At 46.0% G+C, this 26540-nt stretch overlaps 3 protein-coding genes across 5 annotated transcripts; 2 read left to right on the top strand and 1 right to left on the bottom strand.

The window, feature by feature from the left end:
* Positions 1–2105: 2105 nt before the first annotated feature.
* Positions 2106–7491, top strand: LDAF1 (lipid droplet assembly factor 1). Of its 3 annotated transcripts, none has more exons than XM_080387074.1 (6): positions 2106–2466; positions 3167–3230; positions 3635–3770; positions 4717–4885; positions 5279–5417; positions 6633–7491. In XM_080387074.1, the coding sequence occupies exons 3-6, from the start codon at positions 3699–3701 to the stop codon at positions 6724–6726; spliced, it is 474 nt and encodes a 157-aa protein (XP_080243200.1). In that variant the 5' UTR covers positions 2106–2466; positions 3167–3230; positions 3635–3698; the 3' UTR covers positions 6727–7491. The 3 variants fall into 3 exon arrangements, with proteins under 3 accessions (XP_080243200.1, XP_080243199.1, XP_080243198.1); XM_080387073.1 differs by having other exon boundaries at positions 3167–3278; XM_080387072.1 differs by lacking the exon at positions 3167–3230 and having other exon boundaries at positions 2117–2466.
* A 140-nt stretch (positions 7492–7631) lies between these two features.
* Positions 7632–11309, top strand: LOC308063742 (melanin-concentrating hormone receptor 1-like; the record flags this gene model as incomplete). Its single annotated transcript, XM_080387079.1, is given in 14 exon segments — positions 7632–9755; positions 9757–9812; positions 10242–10264; positions 10266–10308; positions 10311–10397; positions 10400–10572; positions 10578–10694; positions 10697–10828; positions 10830–10893; positions 10896–11032; positions 11036–11072; positions 11075–11146; positions 11149–11246; positions 11250–11309. Coding segments are annotated over 14 exon segments (1125 nt in total). The 5' UTR covers positions 7632–9729.
* A 2697-nt stretch (positions 11310–14006) lies between these two features.
* On the bottom strand, positions 14007–25088 carry ZP2 (zona pellucida glycoprotein 2). Its single transcript, XM_080387076.1, has 17 exons — positions 23488–25088; positions 23239–23322; positions 23057–23151; positions 22077–22265; positions 21691–21735; positions 21273–21437; positions 20726–20822; positions 20462–20643; positions 19930–20059; positions 19573–19754; positions 19406–19497; positions 19203–19327; positions 18757–18946; positions 18365–18500; positions 18182–18278; positions 18010–18096; positions 14007–17922 (listed from the first exon to the last, which is right to left on the bottom strand). Exons 1-17 carry the CDS (start codon positions 23615–23617, stop codon positions 17777–17779), a joined length of 2172 nt encoding a protein of 723 aa, XP_080243202.1. The 5' UTR covers positions 23618–25088; the 3' UTR covers positions 14007–17776.
* Positions 25089–26540: the final 1452 nt, after the last annotated feature.

Below are 26540 nucleotides of genomic sequence, written 5' to 3'. Positions count from 1 at the left end.
AATTCCTCTAAGTCAGCTTGTATGCATCTGCCTCCCACTCACAGTCATCACTATGTCCTGAAAGAGTCCTCTACCAAATTTCTTCAGAAATGGGATTTATTACCATCCAACATGAAATCTCGTGCAGTCTCCTTATACCGACCCTCAAGAGATGCCTTGTACATTTTCTGCCAACATAGTGAGACTTCCATTTTAACTTAAACTCTTTCCCAACATCTCTGGATGCTAATTTTCATCCCATTTTCTGTAAACTGTGAGAATGGCTGATACCCAAGTTAACAGCACCGTTTTCCTTGTATCTTGACCTAATACCAACTACAAGTGGAACATTGTTCCTGCCTGGCCACACATGAAAGCTGCTGCTATAAACTGAGCTGCTCTTTAAACACAAGGCAGCAGCGTGGGGTACAGAACCACTGCTGCTCATGCTGGAGTTGACAGTTGTTTGGCTAGTGTGCAGTAACTTTCCAAATACTTCGGTGCTGGTTTGCAACCTGAGTATTTTCCTGCTAATTCGAGCTGATGCTGGCATGAAGACAAGCTCGATTAAGCAACAGTTTTAGTAACTACTGTCCCTCCATGCACAACTTGGATGCTTATATATGCATGCCCTCTGAAGTTAAATAAATTAACTTGTGTTGCTTGGGAAGCATTAAAAACAGTTATTTCATACAGAAAGAGATTATATGTGAATGTTTAGCAAAGAAATAATTATGCATAGCAGGAACTAAGTTGTACAAGACTACCTCCAAAACTGCAGCTATGGCTTGTCTCCAGAACAACCACAAATTTTTAATTTTCAATATACTTCTAAACTCGGTGGAGCCATTGAACTTCATAGTGCCATTATCACTGCCACACCCCTTTTAAAAATTTATACAAAATCAACACACTGAAATTGAACTTTACATACACTAGTCTACTAGGCATATCAATACACAAGGCACTTCAATAGTATGATACAAACACTTCAACAGTTCAGGCAAAATAACTTGCCCTCATCATCCTCTTGTTGCAGGTATCATGTGCTGGGCTTTTAGAACCCATGATCTAAATCTGCGTTAATATGGAAATCGCTCTTTTACTCCTGCTTTCCACATAGCCCCTTGTATCTGCAGAGCTCACTGAAACCAGCACCTCAAAGGCACAGAGCTCTGACGGACTGATAGGTTAAAAACCTCAGGCTTTATAAAACCTCTCTTTGTAGCGGAAGACCAGCACACACCAAATTAAAACAGGCTATTGGTTTTGTTCTCTTTAAAAACGATCATTAAACCATTCACGTTCAGTTTTGCAATACTCTGAGTGGCATCAATCAAAAAGAGTGATTAAAGCAGTCACAAGACACACAAATATTTTACTGATTTCTGACTGTAATTTACAGCGTGAAAAATTCTGTGTAGCCAAACGCAGGAATTCAGTGAAGCTCCACGCTGGCACGTAACACCATCACGCCGCCTCTGGAATGGGCCAGGCCAAACCCTCATGCCACACACCTCATCCAGCGCCACTTCCAAGGGGGACAGCCCCAGCCAAATGCTGGGACACCACAGGACGCACCCATCTGGCTGACAACCCAGCTGAATCTTCAAAGCCATTACTCCTCCCGTGGCGCACAGGTCTGCCATGCCACACGGCCACGCAAACACCTGTGGTGGCGGCAGGGCTGGGTGGAAACGCGTGGGGACAGGTAACTGGGGGCAGGGGGGACGCCACTGAAGCCTTTCACTGCTGCTGTCCCACGACGCCTCACGGCCCAAGTGCCTCAGTCACAGCTCATGGAAGGCTGCTCCTTCGCAGCCCCGGCTCGGCAGGCAGCAGCCCCTCTGCGGGGGACGGTGGGCTTAGAGCCGCCTGTCTGGGCGATGCCGGGCACGCGGGCCCTCAGGTGCAGCTCGAAGTGCAGTGGCACCCCGAAGCCACCTGCAGCCCCCCCCCACCTTGGCCTGCGGCACCCCCAGCGGCCTGCTCCCCTATGCTTCCCCGGGGGGCACCCAGGCGTCCGCATGTCCCCTCCCGAGTTCTCCACGGCTCGAGGCTGTGTCCCCCTCACCGCACATGGCCCTGCGACGCTCCCTGAGGGCACCCAGCACCGAGCTGCTGCGGCGGCGCCCGGGGGCTGAAGGGCTGGGCAGGAAGGGGGACGCGGAAGGGCACAAAGAGAAAGGATTAAAAAGCCACTAAAGCCCCGGGTGTCCTGTGGAGACCTTCCCGGCGCCATCCTCGCCAAGTGCCCCGCCGCCCCGCCCGCGCCACCTCCCGGGTGCCCTGCCCCGGCCCGCTCTCCGCCTCAGCCTCCCCGGCCCTGCCCGCCGCGCCGCCGGCCCCCGCGGGGAGGAGACGGCGGCGAGAGAGGGCGGCGGCGCTTCCCTCAACCCCGGCAGGCCCAGCCCGGGCCGCGCTGGGCGTCGCATCGGGAGGGCGAGGCGCCGAGACGGGCTGCGGCCCGGCGGCCAGCGGCCGCAGGTGAGAGGGACGGCCCCGGCCCGGCGGAGGGAGGGAGGGAGGGCGGGGAGCGGCGCCGCCCCGCTCCGCCTGGCCGGGCGCTGCGGGGCGGCCTGTCAGCCCGGGCCGCCGCTCGGTCGCAGCGGGAGGGCGGGCGCCAGCAGCGGGGCGCAGCCCGGCGGGAGCGGGAGCCGAGTCCCCCTTACCTCCCTCGGCTCGGGCGGGCAGCGCGGCCCGGCCCACGGCCACAGGGCTTCGGTGCCGCGCGGCCTCCGCCCGCCCCGCTCGCTGGGGAGACCCGCGCTGTGCGCAACGCTACGGCCCGCGCCGGCCGCTGCTGCCCGGGGAGCCGCCGGTAGCGCAAGGGCCGCGTGTAGCGCCGGTGGGGGGGGGGGGGGCCGTGGCGCGGCTCCTGCCCTCACTGTGCAGCGTCCGGCGCGGGGTGCAGGCCGCGGTGCCGTGCCGTGCCGTGCCGGCCGTAACGGGGCGGGCGGGCCCTCGCCAGGGGCGGCTGTGTGGGAGCACGGTGCGAACGAGGGAGGGTGCCTGTGTACAGGCGGCGTCTCCAGCGGGAATGCTGACACCGTGCCCCTGGAGCGGTACCAGCAGAACGCTTGTCCTGGCCTTCCGCTGGCAGGGCCCCGCCGGCAGCAGCAGGTGGCATTGTCGTGGGGGAAGGGCTGATGTTGCCTGAGGTGATGTTGCCTTTAAACTGTCACAGTTCGTATCTTCAGAGCATTTGAACGCGTTTTGCCATCTCACACGGACTTCTGAAGCTGTCCAGGGTGAGGTTTCATTTCTGAAGGCAAGGCTACGCACAAAAACACCCCTCGGTAACGTGTTCCCAGCTGCCAGCACTAGTAGCGATAAATTGTCCATGTGGATAGTCAGAATTGATGGTCTTAATGGTGATTCAGCACCCTCATGGTTAAATACGGTTAAATACGGGGTTAGTGTTATAAGGGAAGGTGGGAATCACCTTGGATCTTGGTCCTTGGCTTTGGGAGTTTCCTAAGAGTTTTCAGGCACAATCCCCCTACACCAGGTACGCTTTTGTAAAAGTAATGTTTTAGACTCCGTGGATCCCATTAACGCTTGAAATCTACATTCTCTGTTTTTGCAAAAGACATATTTTATTTTCGAAAAAACTTCTCTATGAGCCTGTTACTAATTGTACCTTAATTTTAAGGAGAATTGGATGGCTGAGTGAGAACTGGTTGTTCAGAAGATTCACAGTCGTGGCTGAGAATTACATGTCTAAAGAAATGCAAGAACTGCAGAAGCAATGGCACTCCGTGGTGCAGTCCATCCACAGCAACTCAAATGTCAGTCTGGATTATAATCCTATATAATACATTCATAAAGTTACTCCTTTCATAACTGTTGAAATACCACACCCCAATTTATTAAAATGCAATTTCAAACTTTTTTGGGGGGGAGGGGGGTGGGGGTGGGTGAGCAGAATTGGCACTCCCTGTTTTTAAGTGAATGCTGAGGAGCCTATGGGACGGGCTGTCCTCCCACACAGTCAGCAATCAAGTAAAAGGGAGGCTTGTTCTGCACTTCTGTGTTTTACTGGTATAAGCATTTGAGATAATAGAGTGGCATTTTATTGAAATGGTTGTGCTGCTATAAAAAGAACAAAAACTACAGTGCATATTTTTTTAAGAGAAAGGAAGTGTCTCTACTACAGTAAAATTTCAGCGTATAGGTGTGACTGCCTCTGTAAAAGGGTTTGTTTTTTTTTCTACCAGTAACATTAAATTCCTAACAACTTAGTGCGGGCATGTCTGTATCACAGTACTTATGCTCAAGAAATGAACAGGTTGCCCATATTACTGAGGCATGGAAAAAAGAAAAATAATTTCTAAATATTATAGGATTTTTTTCTTAACAAATACAGTTCTCTAGATCAAAGTCATAGTTGTTGAGACCCCACTGAAATCTGTGCAGCTAAATTAATTTGGATTTTTTACTTGTTTTCAGCTTGTGGTTTGTTTTTGTTTGTGGGGTTTTTTTTAATTTGTACAAGACTGGAATGGGAAGTGCAAGAGAAACGTGTCTGTTGTTGGTAGAATTATATTTGCTATAAAGTTATCTACATTTTCAGTAAGTCCTCATGCTTTTGAAATCTAGAGGCAACAGCTGCCCTCTATTCGAGCTGCAGACTTACAAAAAGGTGCTACCTGTAGTTCACTGAGTAGCGGTAATCTTTAAGTTATCTATGACAAGAGATGAAAACAATCTGAAATGTTTTTCTTTCATCCACAGGTTGTTGCATTTATGAATTCTCGTGTTGGCCAATATTTAGATGACCATCCTTTTGTTGCCTTATCACTCCTGGTGTTTATTGCACTGTCTGCTATTCCCGTTGCATTTTTCCTGATTTTTGTTGTTACAACAGCCGTAATGGCCTGTATCGGTGTCATAGTCATGGAAGGTATTGTATGCATGCATGTATGTACTTAATCTCTTTTAAGGCGTGTTGTCTTTTTTTTCTTCTTCTTCTTCCTTCTGGAGTTCCCAGTTCAAGCAATTGAGGATTTCTGGATGTAGTCCTCAGGTCTCAGCAGTAGTGAAACTCAATAGGAGAATAGTAATCTGATTAGGTGTAGTCTGTATGGGGGAACTCCTACTTCCCTTTCTAATCTCAACCACCAGGATAAACCTAATCCATTTATCTTGACCATGCATAGCTTTTATAGAGGCTAGCTAGTTGATTGCAGGAGACTGTTTTTCCCAAATGGTTTGAAGTTGGGGTTGTGGTACAATGTCAGCGCTTCTAATTTGTATATAAATTTGTGTAAATAACAAACTGATTTTCTTTTATTAGGTATTGTAATAGCCACAGGTGGCATAGCTCTCCTTTGCGTTCTGTGTGGCCTGGGTGCACTTTCACTGGGCGTTTCTGGAGTACTGAGTGTTTTTTATGTCGTCCTTTCGACTCTGGTCAACTACTGGTATGCGTCAAGGTGAGTATTGATGTCTTGATCCATGCCTGAATTTCAAACTGCACGACAGTACTATTGCATTTATTATTTCATTTATTTTAAGTGAGCCACTGTTGCTTAGTTATATAAACATTTCTTGAATGCTAGAGCATCTTTGGCTACCCTGGTGGCTTAATGTGTAGCATATAAACGTCTAGTCATCGATATATATTTTATTGAGAATTACGTGCACTCTTTCCTATTTAGGAAAGAGGAAATGTAAATAGTCTTTAAATGGGCATGTGCTAACACAACATGACATCAAGCAATAAAATACACCTTTGTCTCACTCAGAGCATTTGTTGCTTTAAATGTCATTAAAACATTCCTAAACACTGGACTTTCCTTAGAGGATGAACCTTTTGCCATTCTTTCTGTATGGCGACCCAGCTATCTCTGCTTACCTGCATTTGTAGAGTAACGGACCAAAATTAGTTGTAGATTTGGGATAGGCAGAGAGGTAGTTAAAGGGACAATGTGGCCAAAATAGAAGTTACAGGGTTTGCCGGATGCTGCACGTGTGCAGCTTGCCAGTGGTATCTCCCAGTGCTTTAGGCTTGGAGGCCTGTTTCGGCAGCATTGCCGTAGCCAAGCTTTTACCAAGCGTCTGTCTGGGAGTAACAGGCGCTGCTAGCAGGTTGTGCTGGAGTGCCACCTGTTGTCCCTTTAAATATCTACCAGGGAATGAATAACGATTATGGCTTTTTAAGCACAGAGAAGAGCAATAAGAAAAATTGCAGCTGCTCCCTCCTAGTCTGCTCCTTCATCACAGCTCTCAAGGACACACAGAATTGCCTGTGGAGCCTGTGGTATTGTCAAGATGACAAGATGATGGTGCAAGGCCCAGTGTGCTTGCATTTGTTCCAGGACTTCATACCACTTGTCCAGGGCATGCCATCACGTCTGTAATATTGCCCACCGATTCCAGAAAAGACTTTTTTCCATAGCATATCTGAATATGCAACCCAACCTACAGATCAGCCATATTAACTTACAGCTTTGGTGTTAAAACAGGTAATATCTGGTCTTTTTATGTTCCTGTGTCTTTTGAGAGAAGCTCAAGTAGACCTGCAGCAGATGTTCCACAAGTCTCAGACAGGTTTACATCTCACACTGCTCACCTTTTTTGAGCAAAAAGTTAAAAGACTATAATCTTATGGAAGAACACGCTGTAAAACCATTCTTTCCTTCTGACAGGGGTCAGATAAGGAAGCAAGAAGTTAATGGAAGTTTGCCACAGAAGAGTCCTTCTGTCTTGGATCTTTCTGCCAATAATGGAAAGAATGAATAAGTGGGTTTTTCCACACTTCCCTCATAAGCACTTAACCTTACTCTTCTGACCTTTGCTATGTAATTATTTACTCATCGAGCATTCAGCCTTTGCGCATTCCTTATGGGAACTGAAAAAATCAATAGGTATCTTACATTGGCAATGTAAAACTAATATTAAGAATAACCATTAAGCAGCAGTGTGTTGCAATATTAAGTCTATGTGCATGATGGAATGTTCCACAGAATTTGGTAAAGGGATGTAATAACTGCTACTGTTAAGTCAGTGACAATTGAGAGAAAGGGTAGGTAGATATTTGACTTCCCATTTGTTGCTGGAGTTCTGGATGTACTATCTTTTGAAATTTGTATGCAGCAGTTGGTCATTTTGATACGTAAGTGTCAAAGTTCAGAACACGAGAAATGTGGTTTTAACGTTAAAAAATATTTTTAAGCCTTAAAAGCCTTTGTTAAAATAGTATGAGCACACCGTGCTAGTGCTTTGTATTTATTATATGAGGAAAGCTGGGGTTTATCATCTGTTAGGTCATAGTATAAGCTTTTATATACCTTTAGATGTTGCGTTGTTCTGAAGGGATATTTTCCTTCTTCCTATTGCCTCATCACATCAATGGTATGGTATGCAGTTAGGTCTTGCATTTTTTCATGTTAAGTATTTAATTGCCTGTTTTGCTTCTCAGTTGTAACTCAGTTGTATGTCATTTAAACTTTTCATTTTTGCAAATGCCATATTATTGTTGAGCATTATTAAACTAATATAGTTAGATGCTTTCTTAAAGCGCTGTTTGTTTAACCAGGTTGTCGTTACTCTTGCTTAGCCTACAGTAAAACCTCTTCCAGATCTACTTCTAGGAAGGCTCCATTTGGAACTGAATTCTTCTCCGTTAAAGTATTTTGGCTGGCCAGTAATGCTGAGCCACAAACTACAGATTACTCCCCTTCTCATGCCTGTAAAGGACATGCAGAATCCTAAGGGCTGAAATAGTGTAATACTCCAGTTTTGCATGAACCAACACACTGTTTGGCTCCAATGTGGAGTCAAAGTTTATCTGAGCCATAATGTGTTCTGCACAGTATGGGTGGTAACACTTTCAGCTGTAGTGATAAGCTGGCACTACACTTCAGCAGTGGAGAAAAATCATCCTTAGTCCTAATCAGTGTTACTGTCTGCAGAAGACAGACAGGACCTGATGCTAATTCATAAAGGGCTTGAGTATTTACTATATTACAGTTAAATGTGAAGGATTTACAGAATGGAGACCATAACAGGAGCTCTCTTTCATAATTTACCAAGATAATATTTTTTCACTTGCTTCAAGGCTTTATGCCAGACTTTTTAACTTCTGTGTGGTGGTAGTAGTATACAAGCAGTAAGAAGAAAAAAAAGCCACCAACAAACAGAAACAGTACTTTCTCTACTTCCCTTGTAACAAAAGCTAGTGCTGTAATAACTTTACATGACATACAGCCTGGAGATATCTATCTGCAAGGTAGAACAAAGATTTTTTCATGAATATATATACTTTTTTTTGTGGTTGTTACATTGCCAGTATCCCCACTTCAGGATGAAATCTGCAGCTGCTGTCAATTACAGTAGAGCTCTGCCAGTTTACAGCAGGTGAGGGTCAGTGGTGGGGGATAGAATACTGTTCATAATTGCGTGGTGCTGTAGAGTGATGCACATTGCAGCTGTAGGTAATCCAACCTAACACCAAATTCCCCAGTGCATACACTGGACTGCAAAAAACCTGAAAAATACTGCTGGTTGCAAGTGAAGAAACTCCAATGAGGTAGCATGTTGGGGGTGTTGAGGTGAAGGAGGTTTTTTGCACTGGCTGATAAATGGAATACATTACCCCTTGTGCAAATGGACCGGTGCCTGCTCTAAGAGTTGTGCAGTACTGAAATAACTGTTTCCAAGTGCTAGAAATCCTTACAGCTAGCAAAAAGTGAGCCTTGAAATAGCATTCTAGCCGTTACAGAATCCTCCCTGCCTCTCACCAGGATACTGCCCCCCCACCATCAGGATACAGTTTGAATCTAATCTTACTTTTTCTGGGCAGTAATACCTTCAGTCTAGGAGTTTACAGGCTGCTAAGAGGACTAGTGGCTTTGAGGGAAATAAGGCAGAGGTTAGCATGAATGGATTATAACACAACCACCGCCTCATTTACTTCACATTTCCAGTTGTTTGCCTTTTTTACTGCTGAGTTGCTGTAATTTGAAATACACCTTCAAAATAAATCCCACGTTTATCTCCTGTTCTCCTATATCAGTCTACCTGAAATGAAACATGCATAACTATTACTGTGCTTGAAACCTCCAAATGAATAGGAATGGAAAAGGCACTTCACAGGAGGGAAATAACAATGCTTTTTATCACCCATGTTGCAACTTATCAGGCCAGAAAAACTCTAGCTTTCTGCATACTTATTCACACAGCTTGTACCTTTTCACTTGTAACATGATCTTGCTTCAGAATTAAAACAGATTAACCCCAATCTAAGTTCACAAATCTTGCTGCAATCTTGACTTCAGGTTAACATGGTTCTTTGCAGAATTCTATTGAACTGTTTATACTCAATTAGACCCTAAAACCAAAGCGTGCTCTCAATGCTGGGTATCTATCATTTTGTTTAAAGGATTTTATTTACTTCCAGACCCCGTTTGCCTCTCCAGAGTACAAGTTCATTGCTTAGTCTATTAGTGAATCCTGATCACTGCCTGAAGCACTAAAATGAAATTCTGCTCTCCCTGCAAATGTATTTCCAGCACTCCGCTGCCAGCTCGGCAACAGGCACTGCCTTATTACATCCTAGCATCTCTGCCGGGTGGTGGTGCAGGGAGCAGAAGAGCTGCTTTTTAACCTGCATTAACAGCTGCTGCTGATGCTCAGAGCGGTGGCTTTGAGCAGCTCCACAGAGCTCCAAGGAATCGGCAGCCTTTTTTCTTTCAACATGGAAGATTTTTCAAGCTGCTGCTGGGGACCAATTTTTCCTCAAGGATGGATTTTAAAACAAATCACATAGAGCTTGAATAGCTGCATCCCCAACAGCTCCAAGGCTGTTCAAAACTTTTCTCTACCTGGTAAGTGCAATAAACAGGTAAGTGAAAATATACATTAGTATGAAAGCTATAAAAGCACAGGCAAGAGGGAAGAAAAATCACTTATGTGAAACAGGTTTGTAGAAAGCCTGAACGTGGATATTATCCATAATCGATCAACGTATGTGTCAGATATGAATACATGTATCAAAACATACTCATACGTAAGTATGCATTTGAAATTGTGTATATACACATAACATGGAATGACACACACATCGGTGCTCTTCCCTTCTGTTAACATGTGTTCGTACACATGAAAAATGAGTGTGTGCACATTTGATTAGATACATGTTTTATGTAAACATTTATGAAAGCTGCTGAGAAAGCGCCTGCGTGCAGCTAGCCACAGCCACACGCACAAAGCACTTCTTTCATGTGCCTGAGAAATCTGTTACTGTTTGCATTCAGAGCACTCACTATCTGTTAGAAGCCAGAATATCCCCAAGGCATATCCTCACCAGTGGTCCTGGCACAGGTTTTTCCTGCCCACACCTGTCTCTGCAGGTGACCCCAGCATGAGCTATGGCAGCTTCATCCTGCCCACCCTGTTTCGTATCATCTGTCTGTGGGCATTATTGGTAACGGCTATCTGTACAGTCTTAAATCTGGCCCTAGCAGTAGCATCCCAGGTACCTTCATTATCAGCCTCTCCATAGTGGATCTGCTCTTCCTCCGGGGCATGCCCTTCCTCATCCACCAGCTGCTGGGGAGCAGAGCCTGGTGCTTTGGGGAGACAATGTGCAAATCATCACTGCCCTGGATGCCAACAACCAGTTCACCAGCACCTATATCCTCACCGCTATGTCCATTGACTGCTACCTGACCACCATCTACCCCTTCACCTCCACTTGCTTCAGGAAGCCACCCCTGTGGCAATCCTTGTCACCTGTGCACCCTGGGCCCTCTCCATCCTCAGCATTACACCTGCTTGGATGTATGCTCAGCTCATCCCTTTGCCTGGAGGTCTACTAGGCCATGGGAGTCATCTGCCAGACCCCCGAGAGGGACATTCATTGGTACACTCTCTACCAGTTCTTCCAGGTCTTTGCCATCCCTTTGGCTTCATCACAGTGGCATACAGGAGGATCCTGCTCAAGATGGCCAGGTCCTCAGAAGCACTGATGGGCCACAGATGCATGAGGGCTCGAGCAAAGAGGCTGACCCATACAGCAACTGCCATTTGCGTGGCCTTCATCTGCTAGGCACCTTTCCACATCCTGCAAGTGGCCCAGCTCACCATGGCCCCACTCCGCTTTTCCACTATGCCTACAATGTGGCTGTTGGCCTGGGGTTTGCCAACAGTTGCCTGAACCCCTTTATATCTTGCGGGGCCAAAATTTCCAGAGGTGGCTCGGTGTTCGTGGAAGGCCATCTACTGCAGGGCTGGCATCCCCAAATGGGAGCAAAAGCATGTGAGAGGATGCAATTGGGTCAGGACAGCCACTGCTGCATTTGGTGTCCATCTCTGGTAGGTAGCAAGACCCACAGTATTTCAGGTGTGCCTCTACAAGCCAGCCACTCCTCTTGCCTGAGGAAACAGGTGGTGGCAGGCAGGTGAGCACCACACACTACATCTCCTCTGGAACAGATCTTTACTTGGCCAGGAGTCAAGGCTGTGGCAGCATTTGGGCAGAAGCCCTGTTTGGCAGCGTTTCCTTATTTATATCTTCCCCAACAGCTATTAATTATATTCTCCCCAGAGGGAGATAAAGATCTTTCAAGCCTTTTATTAATTAACCCACATACTAAAAATATTTTGCTGTAAAACCCCTGACAAGCAGCAACCCACTGCCCAAAGCTAAGACAGTGCCACCATTTTCAACTTCATAATTTTCTAATTAATTTCTTGCTTTAAGCTCACTAAGAAGGAATTTGGACCATTCTGGATTTTTTTCTTGAAATATGGCTTAGGAGCGTAACACACTTTACCATGGTTTTAAAAAACTAGGACAATCGTGTCTTCATGAATCATTTTCTGTCATTTTAAAGCCAACAAAACTACCCATTCTGCAGAATCAGCAGTTGTCAAGAAGCCCAGCAAGCATTCCAAAATATGTTTACATTAAAAGCAGACTGATTTATTCTCACTCAGACAGTTCCGTACCATCTAGGGGACAACAGAAACCCAAGTTAAACAGTAACTGCTTTTAAGTCACCAAGTGGCTTTGCAGTGGGAAGTAATGATTAGATCCTACCTACATTTTAAGAAATAGCAGAACAGTTTCTTACCATTTGCAGCATGTCATGTTTGTGTATCATTGTGGTATTTCCTCAGCTGCCAGCAAGCTTTTAGTAAATACACATCTTGAAGCGTATTGCTCAGGTTTTTAACCTGATCGTAGGTGGCTCAGTTCCCATGTGCCCATCTTAGGCAATTTTGAAAGGACTTGACAGCAGCAACCACAGAGCATCCATTCTCTGACAGTCAAACCTCTCTGCTGCACATGGCAGCCAGAATCACTGGGCTTTACTTTCAAACCGCTATTATTCTACTAATAGAAGGCACCTACATCCAGATAAACAGATGAAAACACAGGTTCTAAACACTTTCATTTTAAAGGAACATTTGCCTCCACAGTAAATCAAATTAAAGCTGCTTAAAGGATGCTTTTGTACTTCAAGATACTATGAAGGCCAGACCAAATTCTTAATCAAGAATACTCAGTTACTAGAATATACAACCTACTTAAGTTTTAATAGGTTAAAGTTACTTCCTCACTAGCTTGATTTGTTCCTGCTCTTATAAAGTAAACATCAACACTGCAAATAAACATACATACCTATGATTATTTATATGCACTCTGCAACATGGGGGATCTTAATCTTCATCTCTTTAGATTTCCAGGAGCCATTAATTTTAATGGCACATTAATTCTGCAAACTACTACAAAACCCCATAGCCAGCAGTCCCAGAGACAAGGCTGCCTCCAGTAGCTTTTCAGGAGGCACTTCCAAAGACAGAGCAATAAAACCCTCACACCTGTCTCCAGTGTCAACACCCAAAAGCTTTAGACCACAGCTCATATATGGTTACACAGCTGAAGGACTCTAATCCTTTCCCCTGAATTTCCTTCATACCCTCATTTTTTGCTGAAGGGAGCAGGCATTGCCTAATAAATCCAAGATACACTGAAACAAGTACATTTATTCCAGCTCAGAGCCTGGCCCCACACAAACCATATCCTTCTGCGTTTTAAATCGATTTTTCATCATGTAATTCATTCTGTCATTAGCACTTACCAGGAGCTAAAGCTGTCAGCTCTCAGCCACCAGCAGGGAATGATGGAGCAGATCCACTCCTGCTGCCCTGACCTTTGCATGTTTGTCAGTCACTGTCTTCTCAAAGCTTCTCACCATATCTTTTTAGTAAGAGCTCTCTCAGTGCCATGCCACCACCACATTAGCACGGTTTTGTACAGGGATACACTAAAGAAATAGGACTGGGTCAGCACAGACCAGGTGTTTTTGTTGGCGCCAGTAAGGCCATCCCTCAAATGAGGGTGTAGGTTGTTTGGTCATCTGTGGTTTGTGTTGTGGGTTTTTGTTTTTTTTTTTAGTTATTAAACACTGCAGTTGAGCTAAGTGGTAAGGGAGACTAGGAAGATGGTGCTAAGGTTCTGTTTTCTCAGCCACTGTCTCTGCTCCCTGCAGAGCAGCACCAGCCTAGCAGGGAAGTGGCAGGAGCCTTTCCCACCCCAGTAGCACTATTCCCAATGGATCCCCAGCCTCCCAGCCCCAAGGATCAGGCTCACTGGCCCTCACTTCAGACATAACAGTACACCAGTGGTCAGCCACTCCTGCAGCCCTAACCCCAACCTCCTAGGGGACCCCAACCATCCCATCTCTCCAAGGAGATTTAGAACCACCAACTTTGCCACAGTTCCTGTAGCAGCTGCCTGAGCTCAAAGCTGCAGAGACCCCAAAGCTGACCCCATATGCAACAGGTTTGCTAGCTCTTCTCACTGCACCCTCATCCACACATGGCCATCCCACATGGACCAGCAGAGGGACATCAGGCCTGAACGCAGTAAGGGAATCCCTTGTATTTGTAAAGTGAACTTAAAGATTCCACAGTTCAACAGGGGACTGAGAAAGACCAGAGCTCAGCTCTTACAGGAAGGGAGAAGGAATGCATGTGGCTGGGCTCCAAGTTAAATAATAAATATTAAATTAAATTAAATACAGAGAGAGAGAAAGAATTCCTTCCTTTAAATGAGTTACACGAGTCTTCACTCAAACTTCCCCTATGGTATCCACAAATAGAGCACAACTGCACCAGCCTGGGGGAAATACGGAGTTAATCCTCCCAGGAGCTAGTGACAGATCTCCTCTCATAGGCCATGCCGGACAGCCTTCCCCTAAGCAGACAGGGTTAGCCAGGGCCAGGAACCGGGCAAGAACAACCTGGATGGCTGTCACTGTGTGCAACCTCCCCAGCTAGTAAGCTTAATACAAGAGAGAGGTCAGAGCAAGAGTAGAGCTCTTACCTATACTTAAAGGTAAGTGAGGTGTTTTAAACACCCTCACTAAAGCAAATCTCCAGATTCATACAAGCAAGCTATGTGTCAATTTATGGGGATGTTAGCTAGCATTTCCAATTATTCACAGGACAGTCAACAATGTTATTTAGTAAATTCCAACTGCCCAGAGCAGAGGTTCAAACTCTATCCAGCAACAAGCAACAAAGACTTCTCTGCCTGAACATGCACTGATCTCTTCCTACACTTAAGGAGTAAAACTGAGAAGGGGGAACATTAAGAATATCAGCCTTGTTTGGCTCAGAAAAACCAAGAGCCTGTACACTTAAGTACAGTGTGCTGTCATATACATAAACTCTCTTCATCAAGCACCACTTTTTGAGCTTTTGCAGAAATACTTCATATTCCATTCAAGTGCTAAGTCAACAGGACTTAAGTACAGTAGGTGGTTTGCTGGATAATAGCCTAAGTAATCACCTCAACCCTAACACCTACCAGGCTAATAGAAAGTAAGAGCTAGTTGTTCCAACAGTTCTAATGTGAAAATGACAGTTTCATTGTACTTCTGTTGGCACTGTAACTGTGATTAACAACAGCATAAAGCCTTCATAATGATTACTCTCAGTACTCCATGCTCTCCTTGCATAAAATCCACATTGGTATTTAGAAAATGTACCCTGAAACCTGTTTTATTAACAATAGCTTGTTGATAATGCTGTTACATGAAGCAGGGGCTGTGGCAGATGAGCCCCCTGCCCTGTACTATTTATGCACAACCCACAGGACAACAAGCATCAGCAGAGTCTGTCCACTGACTTGACCTGAAGCCCTATGTGCTCAGAGCACATGGAGCTGGACTGGTGATTATCACCCTCCGTGTTCACACCAAGTTGCCAGACAAAGCTTGACCTGAGAGTGCTACAGTCACAGTGCAGAGCACTCTCATCTCTTTTCATTCTGCCACATATAGTTGTATTTCCATGCCTCATTCCCTTGACAGTGCATACAGAATACAAAATAAAAAGCATAATTGCATGGCTGACACTGCCTCACTCCAAATGGACTGTTCTACCTACAGATATTGCTGTCCTGGTCTGTACTGAGAGCTGCAATGAACAACCACAGTGACATTTTAAGAACATACACTGACATTTTAAAAAAAAAGCACTTATTGCCCTGCTGAAGTTCTGAGTGCAACACCTTTCATGCCAGGTGTCCTGGTTTCAGCTAGGATAGAGGTAATTATCTTCTTATTTGCTGGTATAGTGCTGTGGTTTGGATTTCGTATGAAAATAATGTTGATAGTAACAACTGAACCATCAGTGTGTTAGTAGTGCTTATACAGAGTCAGGACCCTTTGTTTCCCATGCTCTGCCAGTGAGCAGGTGCACAAGAAGCTGTGAGGGAGCAGAGCCAGGACCGGGGCTCCCTAGAGGGCTATTCCATCCCACAGAACACTATGCTCAGTACATAAACTGGGGGGAGATGGCTGGGGGCCACCGTCACTGTTCAGACACTGGCTGAGCATCAGTCAGCAGGTAGTGAGCACCAGCATTGTGCATCATTTAAGGGGGGGGGGGGGAAGTTGCCCTTTGGGTTTTATTCCTCTCTCTCCTCTTCATTACAGTTATTTCCATTATTAAACTGTTCTTATCTCAGTCCACAGCTGTTACCTTCCCCCATCCCCCGGTTCTCATCCCCATCCCACTAGGAGCAGTGGGGAGCAGGTGGCTGCATGGTACTTAGTTGTTGGATAGACTTAAACCACAACACCAGGTTACATCAAAAAAAAAAGTGTCTTAGGCTCTGTGAAGAGATGCACATACTGCAGATTTTGGCATAACATGGATTTTTTTAAAAATAACTGAATGAAATCAGTCATGAACAAAAGCATCTGATAAGCATTTCAAAAAGGAAAGTGGCTGCAAAGTTCAACAGGAACATAACACAACAATGGGAGATTCAGGAAATTCAATATTAGCTCATCACTGAAGATTTTGCTTTAATGATGACTATTAAGAGGACAAGTAGTATTCAGTTTCATACTTAGATGAAAGACCAGGAATATGCAATAGTCAATTAAAGGAGTAAGCATGCTGCACTGAACTCCCCCTACCCTGACAGGCAGGGGAAAGCCACAAGAAAAGCAGAGGCAACAAACCTGAAGTGGACCCAGTAAACAAAGAAACATTTTTCTGCAATCCATAATCAGCCTGAAGTATTTATCACTAAAATGACAGAGGCTGGGAGTGGTAGAACCAGAAATAATTTGTTAGTAATGAGCAAGCCTATTCATAAGCCTCCTAAGCCCTTGGTTTTAAGCCATTGGTTTTCAAAAGCCCCCCATAATCCCTGGCTGACTACTGCTGCAGTACAGTATAATCTCATAGAATAAGAAGCATTACAGACTCAAGAAGCCTGAGGTTTAACCTTGACAAAGCGATATTGCTTTTAATGTGGCAGCTGTCTTGGTCTGTAGAAGTCTCAGCAAGAGATCTACCTGTCTTTTATAGCCAGTTGATTCACTTCCACCTTCACTAGCAGTAAACTTAAGACTGGTTGAACCTACGCATTGCTCTCCCCACTGCTGCAGCACAGACTCGGTTATGACATGCCAGAACCAAACTGAAGTGACTGATGCTGCTCTTGAAGGTAAAAGTGATGTGGCATTGAGTACTGCTGCACAGACTGATCTTTATCCATTACAGCCAAGCTACTACATGGAACACACGTACTCAAGCACCACACAACATGCACTGAGCAGTTTCCTTTCACCCTATTGAAACCTTATGTTCACCCACAATTGAAACGAGTTTTTGTAATCTAGGTCATTACCATGAAGTACAATTCACAGCTGGGCTTTGATTCTGTCTAGTAACTGTTATAAGACACTGCTCATTTTCATATAACCCCAGCTAAACTAGTAGTAAGTTTATACTATTTGGTTACTGCTGTAAAGGGTCTAGATGATGTTGAGCTACCAACACTAGGCTTAACAACTGCACAGTTAACCTGTGTTAAGGAGCACTACTTTGTCTTGAACTACTGTTTTTATTCAGTTAGATTCTTTTCTACAATCCTAGGAAAAGGCAGGAGAACTCTATGGGATCTTGTATTAAGAAGCCAGTTCTCACAGTATTAAGAGTTAATTATACCCTGTCAGTCATCCTATAACATGATTTAAGAAGCTGAAGAAACTATCCAGGATAGGGGAAACTGTCATTGTCATTTGAGTCTTATCCAAGAGGCTTTGGCTTTTAAGAGCTTCAGTTCTGGTTCTGCTCAGTGCTCTCACTGAAACTACAAATACCGAGAGCAGCATCACTGCTCAGTGAGCCACATGTCATCTTTGTCCAGTCTACTACTTTGAATGTTACCCAGCAACAAATCCACAGCTACACAACTCATCCAGGAGACTTTTACAGTCACATTTCCACTCCAAGTTTATTTGTAAAAAACGATACACTAACGTACCATGTTTACCATGGATGCTTTTCTCTTTAGGCATTTAAGAAAAGCCAAAAATAGTAGCATTGTGGCCACCACAGAAAGAATGCCAACAGCAGTCATTGTAATGACAGTCCATGCCTCCTTGCCCAAGAGAGCAGTCCCTACAAAAGATGCAAAAAAAAAAAAGTGTGGAGACTGCTTTTCACTTAACCTACACAACATACATTAGCACCGCACTGCCTCAGTACCTTGGGTTGCAGACCATCCTTCTGGCACGAGCAGAACAGGACCCCGCAAGCTCACCACTGCTGTGTTTACACCTGGCATCCCACTCCCTGCAACAGCAACACAGCAGAGGTGAACCCCAGCGTACAGCAGGTTATCTTGGATCAGTACAACCCAACATCTGCTCTGCCTTACCTCGCTTGCTTCTAGATGGCTTAGGGCATCTTGGCACACACAGCGGGGAGTCTGGTTGAAAACGGTCACAGATCAGGACACTGCAGTGGAAGTACACCTAGGACAGAGAATGAGAGGCCCATTCGCTTTGAGACAAGGACTGCTCCTACTTACTGCTCTAAGTAGGAGAATAATGTCACCTACTAGGCCAGGGAGGGCTTTGTCACCAGAGACAAAGGCAAAAGTCTTCACTTCCAGCCTTTGACGATAGTTGGCATAGCTGACACCATGCCCCACAGGATGGAACACGGTCCTGTAGCTGTCCAGGTCATACGCACACCTGCCAACAGGTAAGCAGCAAGTCAGGACAACAGGGTAGACAAGATTTGGGGCTTGATTTTCTTAGCAGCAAGCTAAAATTCAAGGTAGGAAGACAGCAGCACCTCTGCAAGTTCCAGCATACCAGGGCAGTACCTGGAGGGCCACCTCAGATGAAGCCCTTGTAGCTGGGGTTCTGCTCCTGAAGTAGGGGGGAGAAGTAGCAAATCCTCCACCTACTACCAAAGGTGGTGTCATTTCTCTGGCAGGGCACTCACCCATCAACAACAATATTCCACTGAGGAAGCGAACTTGGATTTTGTGAAGCCGTTGCCCAACAGTCATCCAATACCAGATGGAGATGGGGATCATTGCGGTTCAGGACCTGAACTTCCAGGAAGATGGGCTGCTGTAGGTACCTCACAATTGGGTATTGATCATCACGGTATGGTTGCCTGTACGAGTCCTCTGCAATGAGCCAAAGCTTTGTTAGGTAAGTCAGTGTGCAGAGCATCCTGAAGAACATCTGTCAACAGCAGCTGGTCTACCAGCTGCAGTCAGTCCTAGAGCCACAGATTTAAGGCATCTGCCTGAGGTTGCATGAGTGGGAGGGAAGCACATCAGATCATTAGAAGCCCATGCACCAGAACAGTTTGCTCATACATCCTTCCCACCCCCAAGCTCCAGCTGCTTCCCAGTCACCTGAGCCCAGGGTCAGCTTTACCTGGGTAACTTAAAAGAACCAAGGAGAGGGGACCCTGGTTCACTGAAGAAGCCAGAGGAGGAAGGTCATCTACCCTTATAGTGAGGGAAGCATCACCATTGCTGAAGGAGCACAGAACTGTTAGCCTAGAACAAGGAAGGAGCAGGTAAGTTTTATGTTCATATATAGGATGTATGGACTTTGTAAGATGTTTCCATACACACCTAAGTTCACTGTCCCTTGAGATCCTGCGCAGCGGGAAGTCTGCCCATGATGCCCTCACCTCATTCTCATAAACAATCTTCTCTCCATCAAACTGCAGATGAATAACAGCATTAGTGAGGACATTCCCAGCACGTGAAGCCCTCCCCAAACCTGGCTACACACTTACCCAAAACCTGGTCCCACATCCATTCAGTGGGACATGAAACCAAACCCTGTCATTCAAAGAAGACTTGAAGGCTGGCCGGCACGCAGGATCTCTGAGCCTAAGCATATCCAAATCTAGCAGTGGTGTAGTACTGTCAGCAAGGATTTCAAAATCCATGTACCCATCCTGGGTGCACACAGCAGCTGCAAGAGGTTTACATGAGTTGCCATGCCAGTCAGCAACAGCTCAATCTGCCAAGTGCTGTTGTGTTCTTGCTAGATACATGTCCCTGTGGAGGGCTAGTTCAAGTACAAGTGATGCTGAAGGATTACCCCAGCAGCACACGGGCTGAGTCCGTGGCAGAAGTTGGTCACTTACCTATTGGTGCCTGCTGGTCACAGGGGCACTCTGGGTGCATCACCATTGCGACAGTCTCCCCATGGAAGTGAAAAGACAGTTTCAGAGAGGACATGTAGGACTGAAGTCCTGAGCAGCTCCCCTCACGTCGCTGGAAGACAAGAATTACTCTTCAGTGTAGCTACAAGAGCTCATTTCAACACAGGCATGCGTCAGAGCAGTTTCACTTGCCCTGAGGCCATGGTGCTCTTCATACTCAACTCATTTATTAACTTGCACTGCCCCAGGCACAAACACCAACTTGCTCCTAGAGGAGCATTTTCACCACCAGCTGTCCCCCCACCACCACCCAAGAGACTTTGTGAAACCCATTACCTTTGAACAATGCTTACCTATTATAAAGTCAGTTCTCATTGCCCTCAGCAAGCCACAGGGCACACAGCTGGCTTGACAGGTCCGTGCCTAGCCACAGTCATAGCTACTGCGCTCTGGCTCTCAGTAAGCAGGAAGGAATTGTGATCACACAAAATCCTGTCACTTGATCAGAACTCACCCTGGACTTCAGGACTCCTCTGTTAATATGTAGCTTGACCCCTCTCCCTGTGTCTAGACTAATCCCATTTTTCTGGAGCTGGTCCATTGGAATGGTATTATCCTCTACACCAACAGCTGTAAGGGTCCCCGGGAAGGCTGGGATGGCAACAGTCATGTGCGTTGCATTACAGATTGCTGGACCTGCAACAATATCCTTGTTTAACATCACACTAGTTCCCTCAGGGCAGAGGCAGGCCAGGTTCTGACCTTCTCCATGTGTTACCTGGTGCACAAATCATTCTTGACTCCACAGCCAGGCCATGTTCAGGGGGGCCATAGGTGAGCTTGAGTGCTACAGTATAGAGCACCTTATTGTTGTGCTGGCAAAGAAAATACAGAGCTCCATTAGAGTGCTCAGCTCATAGTCCATCGTAAAACCAATGCTGCAGGGCCATATACTGTGTCTGGTTCATCACCACTACTATTCATAGTAGCTTCAACAGCAGCTTCTTCCTATCTCACTCTTTCAAAAAGGCTCTGCTCATGAGACTGCCAGTCAGATGGTCACAGGACAGGCTATGGCCAGATTCCCACTTCGGCAGATGCCCATCGATGTGCTGCTGTCTGAAGGGCACACTCTGCTTCCCCATTTTATCAGGCTGGGCAGTTCAATGACAGCTATGCCATCAGCCAGCTAGGCACAGCACTGCATCAGCTTGACAGCAGCTCTGCCCAAGAGTCATCAGTGCTTCCTACAAGCCTACAGGAAGGATATACCCAGCCTCTTTGAGCAGCACTGCCTCCTCAGCGCCAGCTCTTTATTCCCCTACCTTGTAGGAGACAACTCCAGCAGCAGTAAAAGCCACCTGAAGGGTCAGGTTGTGGCCATCAGCTAGAAGATTATAGCCTTGCTGCATGGCTTGCCCAAGGCTCAGCTGATGTGTTCTGGTTCCATCATCAATTGACAGAGTCCAGGTCATTGGAGTTGCTGGAACCTGCAAAGCAGGAGAACCTTGCTTGGGAAGGGAAGGTGCAGCAGCAAGGCATTACACAGTTTGTCACCCTGCAGGACTGCTACCTCACAAGCTCTACATTCAAGGTCCTTATATTGATAGCATAGAATTAGGCTTCCCAACAAGACAAGCACCCCAGAGAGGGAACTACTCCAGCTTGAAGACATAAGGCTCAGGTTTGGTCTTAAACCCTGGCACTCCCCCACCCTCCCTTTGCAAGACAGAAGGCACATACCACATGCTCATCGCTGAAGCTTGGAATAAGTCTTGGGAAAGTAACCTGGAACACAGCACAAGGGTTAGACCATAGGAACAGACAGCAGTCACAATCCTACAGCTAAGAAAAGTCTCTGCTATGGTTTTCCAGAGTAGACAGCTGGCACCAGCATCCCAGTTCCCCCTGCAAAAGGGCTGGAGCCAGACCATGTACATCATTAATGACTATTTGCAAACTAGCTCTTCAAAGAGCTACGGTCATGCCAAGAAGAACATGCAGCCAACAGACCTCCCTGAAGCTGGCTGGAGCTTTCCCCAGATCCCAGCCATGCAGTTCCAGGAGACAGCCACCCTGCCTTGCAAGCCTCTAAACAGGATCTATAGCTCTCCTAGTCCTCTACTTACTGCCATCAAGTCTTTTGTACAGTTTGTTGCACCAGCAAAGAAAGGGGTAACGATTGTTGCACCAGTGAAGAAAGGAGTAACGATTTCATCTGCATGAACACTATCACAGTGGGTGCTGTAGGTTATGTTCTTCTCCTCTCCCATAGTGTCATTCACCATCAGCTTCAGTCTTAGCTGGTACTGACCATGCTATGGACAAGAGACATTAATTAGAAAGAGGCAGCAGTACTCAGCACAGCACGAGGACAACTAGAAGCCATTGAAACTAAGCCTTAACTTAAAAGTTGTTTTAGAAGTTTGTACCAGACAGACCAAGATAAACTTATTTTTGAGAGCCCTATAAAAAAAATAATGCCAAGTTCTCTAGGAAAGCATGGGGCCACAAGGTTAGGTTGAAAGCAGAAGATACAGAGACAGCTGCAGGAGTCAAGAAAAAGCTCCAAGGGCTAGCACGTTGTAGTGCCAGAGTAAACTGTTCAAGAAACAAGTTAGTAAGTGCCAAAACCAAGACTCTTGTGGTATTTCAAATGCCTAAAAGCAACAGATACCAGTAAAGCCCCTGTTTTTGAGGCTAGTTTGGGTTGGTCTCCCACTTACTGTTCTACCTCAACAGCCATGAGCAACATGTGTTAATTGCTCTGTCAATATAGAGATGTAAACAAAGGGTGCTTTGCAGCTCTTGAGGCTAGTCCCCCTGCGTACAAAACATCCTTTGGAGTAGCTCAAGTCCTTTACAGGAGAACACAACATTTCTGGCAGCATCTGAGGGGGTTTAATGCACAGTTGAAAGAAAAAGCATTCTAGTAGTTGGTTTTTTTTCAACTCCTGGCACAAGCTGCTCTTCTAGAAGAGTTTTACATTATCAGAAGTATAATTATTGCTACTCTAAGAAAGAGCTAGAAGTCTTATTAAACCCAGTCTCAGCTAGGAAAAAAAAAATCCATAGTCACAGCAACTTCCCAGAACAAAAACCCCTTTACCTCCAGGCTAGTGCAGTTGACAAATAGGACACAAAGCAACAGCCTCTCATAATAGACAGTGGGGTCACAGGACACGATCTCCTCACCACTCGCATCTGGGGAGGACAGGGAAGGTCAGCCATGCAGGCAGGCAGCTGCTTTCAGGCTGCAGCAGGAAGGGCCGGGGCAGCAGTAGTACGTACCAACAACATGCACATGCCAGGAGTAGTTGCCAAGCTCTCCAGAAAACTCAACTTCCATCCCATCCTCATGGCAGGTCACACGCTCTGCAGAGGGAAGACCATCACCCTCCTGCAGGCACACCCCCTGCAAGCCCCCCAGCTAGCCAGCCCCCTCCAGAGCTCCCTTCCACACCCAGGCAATAGGAAGCAGCTCCAAGCAAACCCAAAGCTCACATCCACACCACTACCAGCCCAGAGAAGCCTCATTACCCAAGAGATCCTGATCCCCCAGGCCATCAGCACAAGGGGCTAAGGGCAGCAAAAAGCCAAACAGGAGCAGCAACCTGCAAGCAAAAGGACTAAAATGAGACAGCACCAAGGAAATGACCCAGCTCCCCATCCCACCCCAAGCCCCACTCACCACATCCTTGAGGTGCACAAGCACTGCAGCTCCTCAAGCAAGCCCACCACCACAAGCTTGCTTCTGGATGGCCCAGGGCGGATTATATAGGGCCCGGGGTCAGGCTCCACACAGGTGCAGCCTTTCTGCTGCCCGGGGAACAGAAAGCTTGCACCTGCCCCTCCCTGAGATGCAGCCTCCTCGCTGGGAGGAGGAGAACTCACAGGAGACCTTAAGGTAATAGTAAGCCTTCGGCAGGGGTTGTTATTTCCTTCTGGTTTGAAGGCATCTTTTTCCTTGCTGTGATAATGTACTCCCTTGCCAGATGTTGCATGGAAAAATGCACGTCTTTTTGACAGTTATTTTCTTTAACGAGGAGATTTGTGTGCCACTTTGATTTTCTGATGATTTAAAATAATTCCGCTGGGAGATTTGAATGTAACAGAGAATATTTTGTTCCCTGTATAGGCAAATCTGCAATGCAGATATGGGTCTAATTAGGAGGAAAACATGAGTGGCAGGTTAAGGAAGAGAAGTCCTAGATCAGATCTTTAGATTGGAATATCTCTGGAGGCTTTGGTTGGACTGTCATTGTCAAAAGCTGTGGGGAAGAGGCCTGGAAAGAAAAAAAATCCGAGAATTATATTACCTTTTAGCTACCACAATGCTTTTGATTTCAGACAGACTTGTAAAAAAAACCCCAAAGACTCGTATTTTTAAAAGTAATTGAATTCTTGAGATGGGAGAAAGCAAAAAGATAGATCATAGAAAAAGAGGAAAATTAATAGTATGGATGGTAATTTAGGAATGGGATGTTAAATTTGGCTTCAGGGAATAACAGATTTTGTATTAATGTACCATATATTAATGTAAAATATATCCATTTATATTTCATTTTACAGTTATGGACTGTGCCTAGAGCAGATTTTAGGGTTTCCCAGCCCAAGTGACAGTAGCTTCAGTTCTCTTAAAGACTTCAGAGCTGTGAGACAGAGTTTTCTGTTGTCTGCTGGTGGGTATCGAAGCGCTGGGAACTTGGACGGGACAACAGCATGAGCGGAGGCAGGTACCTGCAAAGCGTGTGGTTGCCATCGGTGCACTGCCTGGCAAAGCAGTAGGATCCATACAGGCAGAGCAGGTGGCTAGTGGAAGTGATTTGAAAATGTACATTCCTTTAACTCTCACCCTTGTGAGAACATGGCAAATGCAGAGATAAAGCCATTAGGCAAGTGGGGATACCAAGGGTGCACGATGCTGCTCGCAGCAATAAGCAGGCATTAGCCTGGAGCAGTAACTGCACCCAAGAAACAGTGCCTGATGTTAGCAGCACAAAAAGAAATTACACTTCTGCTTTTGCCATCAATAGTATTAGCATGCGGCCAACCTTCGGCCAACCTTTGGCTAGAAATTAACTTCCCAGAGACTCCTAAATTTGCAAACATGGATCATTTAGTTTTCTTTTTTCTTTTCTTTTTTTTTCCTTTCTTTTTTCCTTTCTTTTTTCCTTTCTTTTTTCCTTTCTTTTTTCCTTTCTTTTTTCCTTTCTTTTTTCCTTTCTTTTTTCCTTTCTTTTTTCCTTTCTTTTTCCCTTTCGTTTTTAATAATGAGATTCGTTGTTTTCAAAAGCAATGAGCATACAGAAAACTAACAAAGCAAACTCTGAAGCCAGACACAAGCTGATCATATTATGTATCTATTGTTTAGCTTGGGTTTACCTAACACAGTAGGGGAAAACAAGTGTTTCAGGTATACATCCTTTAAAGAATCACGCAGATGAGTTATTTTCAGGCAAGCAAATCTGATATGAATTTAAATTTACTCGTAACTTCCCTGCCCCCAATTCCTAGTTTCATTAAGTTGTTGGAAAAGCTGTAAGTCCCGGGAAGCTTTGGATCACGTTCCCAGAGCATGGCTGACTGGGCTGGTAAAGGCTCCATCCTGCACTATGCTGGAGCGATGCTGCTGGCGTGGGGAGGGTCTGCGGAGGCCAGAGCAGTGGCAGAAGGGCAGCCCCCCCCTCACCTGCTGGAGTCAGCTCAGGGGCTGCCAGCTCCCAGTGCCTCACAACATGCTGGGACTTTGTAGCTGGAAGGTGATGTTGGGCCAGACAACACTGAATGGGTAGGGCAATGCCACTGCCGCAGCCACCACAACTGGGTTTGCCCTGCAGTGTGTGTTAGCAGCTCCTAATATCAGTCTTCGAGTACACAGGTTTGTACGATGTAATTCATCAGATTGTGCTAAAAAAATCAGTTGTAGCTTTGCTTAATGTGTCTGAATTTGAGCTTAACCTACAGAGAAAGCGTGACCATTCCCCCTGTTGAACTTGTAACAGTAGCTCTGGCCAGCTAATTCATGCCCTGAGACACAAAACTATCCCCATGGCTTGCTGCAAAAACTTGCAAGGTTTCCTCCTCCGGTTCTCTGCTTTTCTCTCTTACTTGTTTGATTTTCTAACTTTAGGAGCAAAGGCATTGCTAAACACCCCCGAGCATCAGGGTGTTGCGTACAGCCTGCGGGGAGCACAGGAGATGCGCTTTCCTACAGGCTTTGGTTGTCCCTGTCCCTCATGTGCCAGCAGCAGGGCAGCGTTCCCAACACCAGTGAGCCCAGGACAGCGTTTCCGACACCAGTGAGCCCAGCCTGGCTTTCCTCGGGACTTTCTGCAGCACTGATGGTGATATCATGGGAAAAAAACCCCCCACAAAACCAAAAGGCTTTAGCAATGCAAAAAGCCTGAGTGCCATGTCAGGACTTTAACTTCTGAGCGCTCCCAGCAAAAACACTTCTTGCAAATGTCACTGTGATACCACAGATAATGTCACGGCCTCTAGCCCCACAGAAGCCCCACTGCCTGCTTCTATGTGCCCAGTATGGCCAGGCATCAAGGTGTGCAGGTGAGAAGAGAGAGGCCTTTGCTAGA

Source organism: Falco punctatus, assembly GCF_963210335.1.
Source record: "Falco punctatus genome assembly, chromosome: 4".
Taxonomy (NCBI): Eukaryota; Metazoa; Chordata; class Aves; order Falconiformes; family Falconidae; genus Falco; species Falco punctatus.
Note: the sequence above shows the minus strand (reverse complement) of the source record. Positions and strands in the feature narration are given on the sequence as shown.

Coding starts and splice junctions, on each gene's coding strand:
- LDAF1 (XM_080387074.1), top strand. CDS start 3,699: ATGTCTAAAGAAATGCAAGAACTGCAGAAGCAATGGCACTCCGTGGTG. Junction 4,886..5,278: donor CGGTGTCATAGTCATGGAAG/GTATTGTATGCA, acceptor TTCTTTTATTAG/GTATTGTAATAGCCACAGGT. Junction 5,418..6,632: donor AACTACTGGTATGCGTCAAG/GTGAGTATTGAT, acceptor TCCTTCTGACAG/GGGTCAGATAAGGAAGCAAG.
- ZP2 (XM_080387076.1), bottom strand. CDS start 23,617: ATGGGGAGCTGGGTCATTTCCTTGGTGCTGTCTCATTTTAGTCCTTTT. Junction 22,266..23,056: donor TCAACTGCACTAGCCTGGAG/GTAAAGGGGTTT, acceptor TCTTGTCCATAG/CATGGTCAGTACCAGCTAAG. Junction 19,328..19,405: donor TCAAGGGACAGTGAACTTAG/GTGTGTATGGAA, acceptor TCCTTGTTCTAG/GCTAACAGTTCTGTGCTCCT.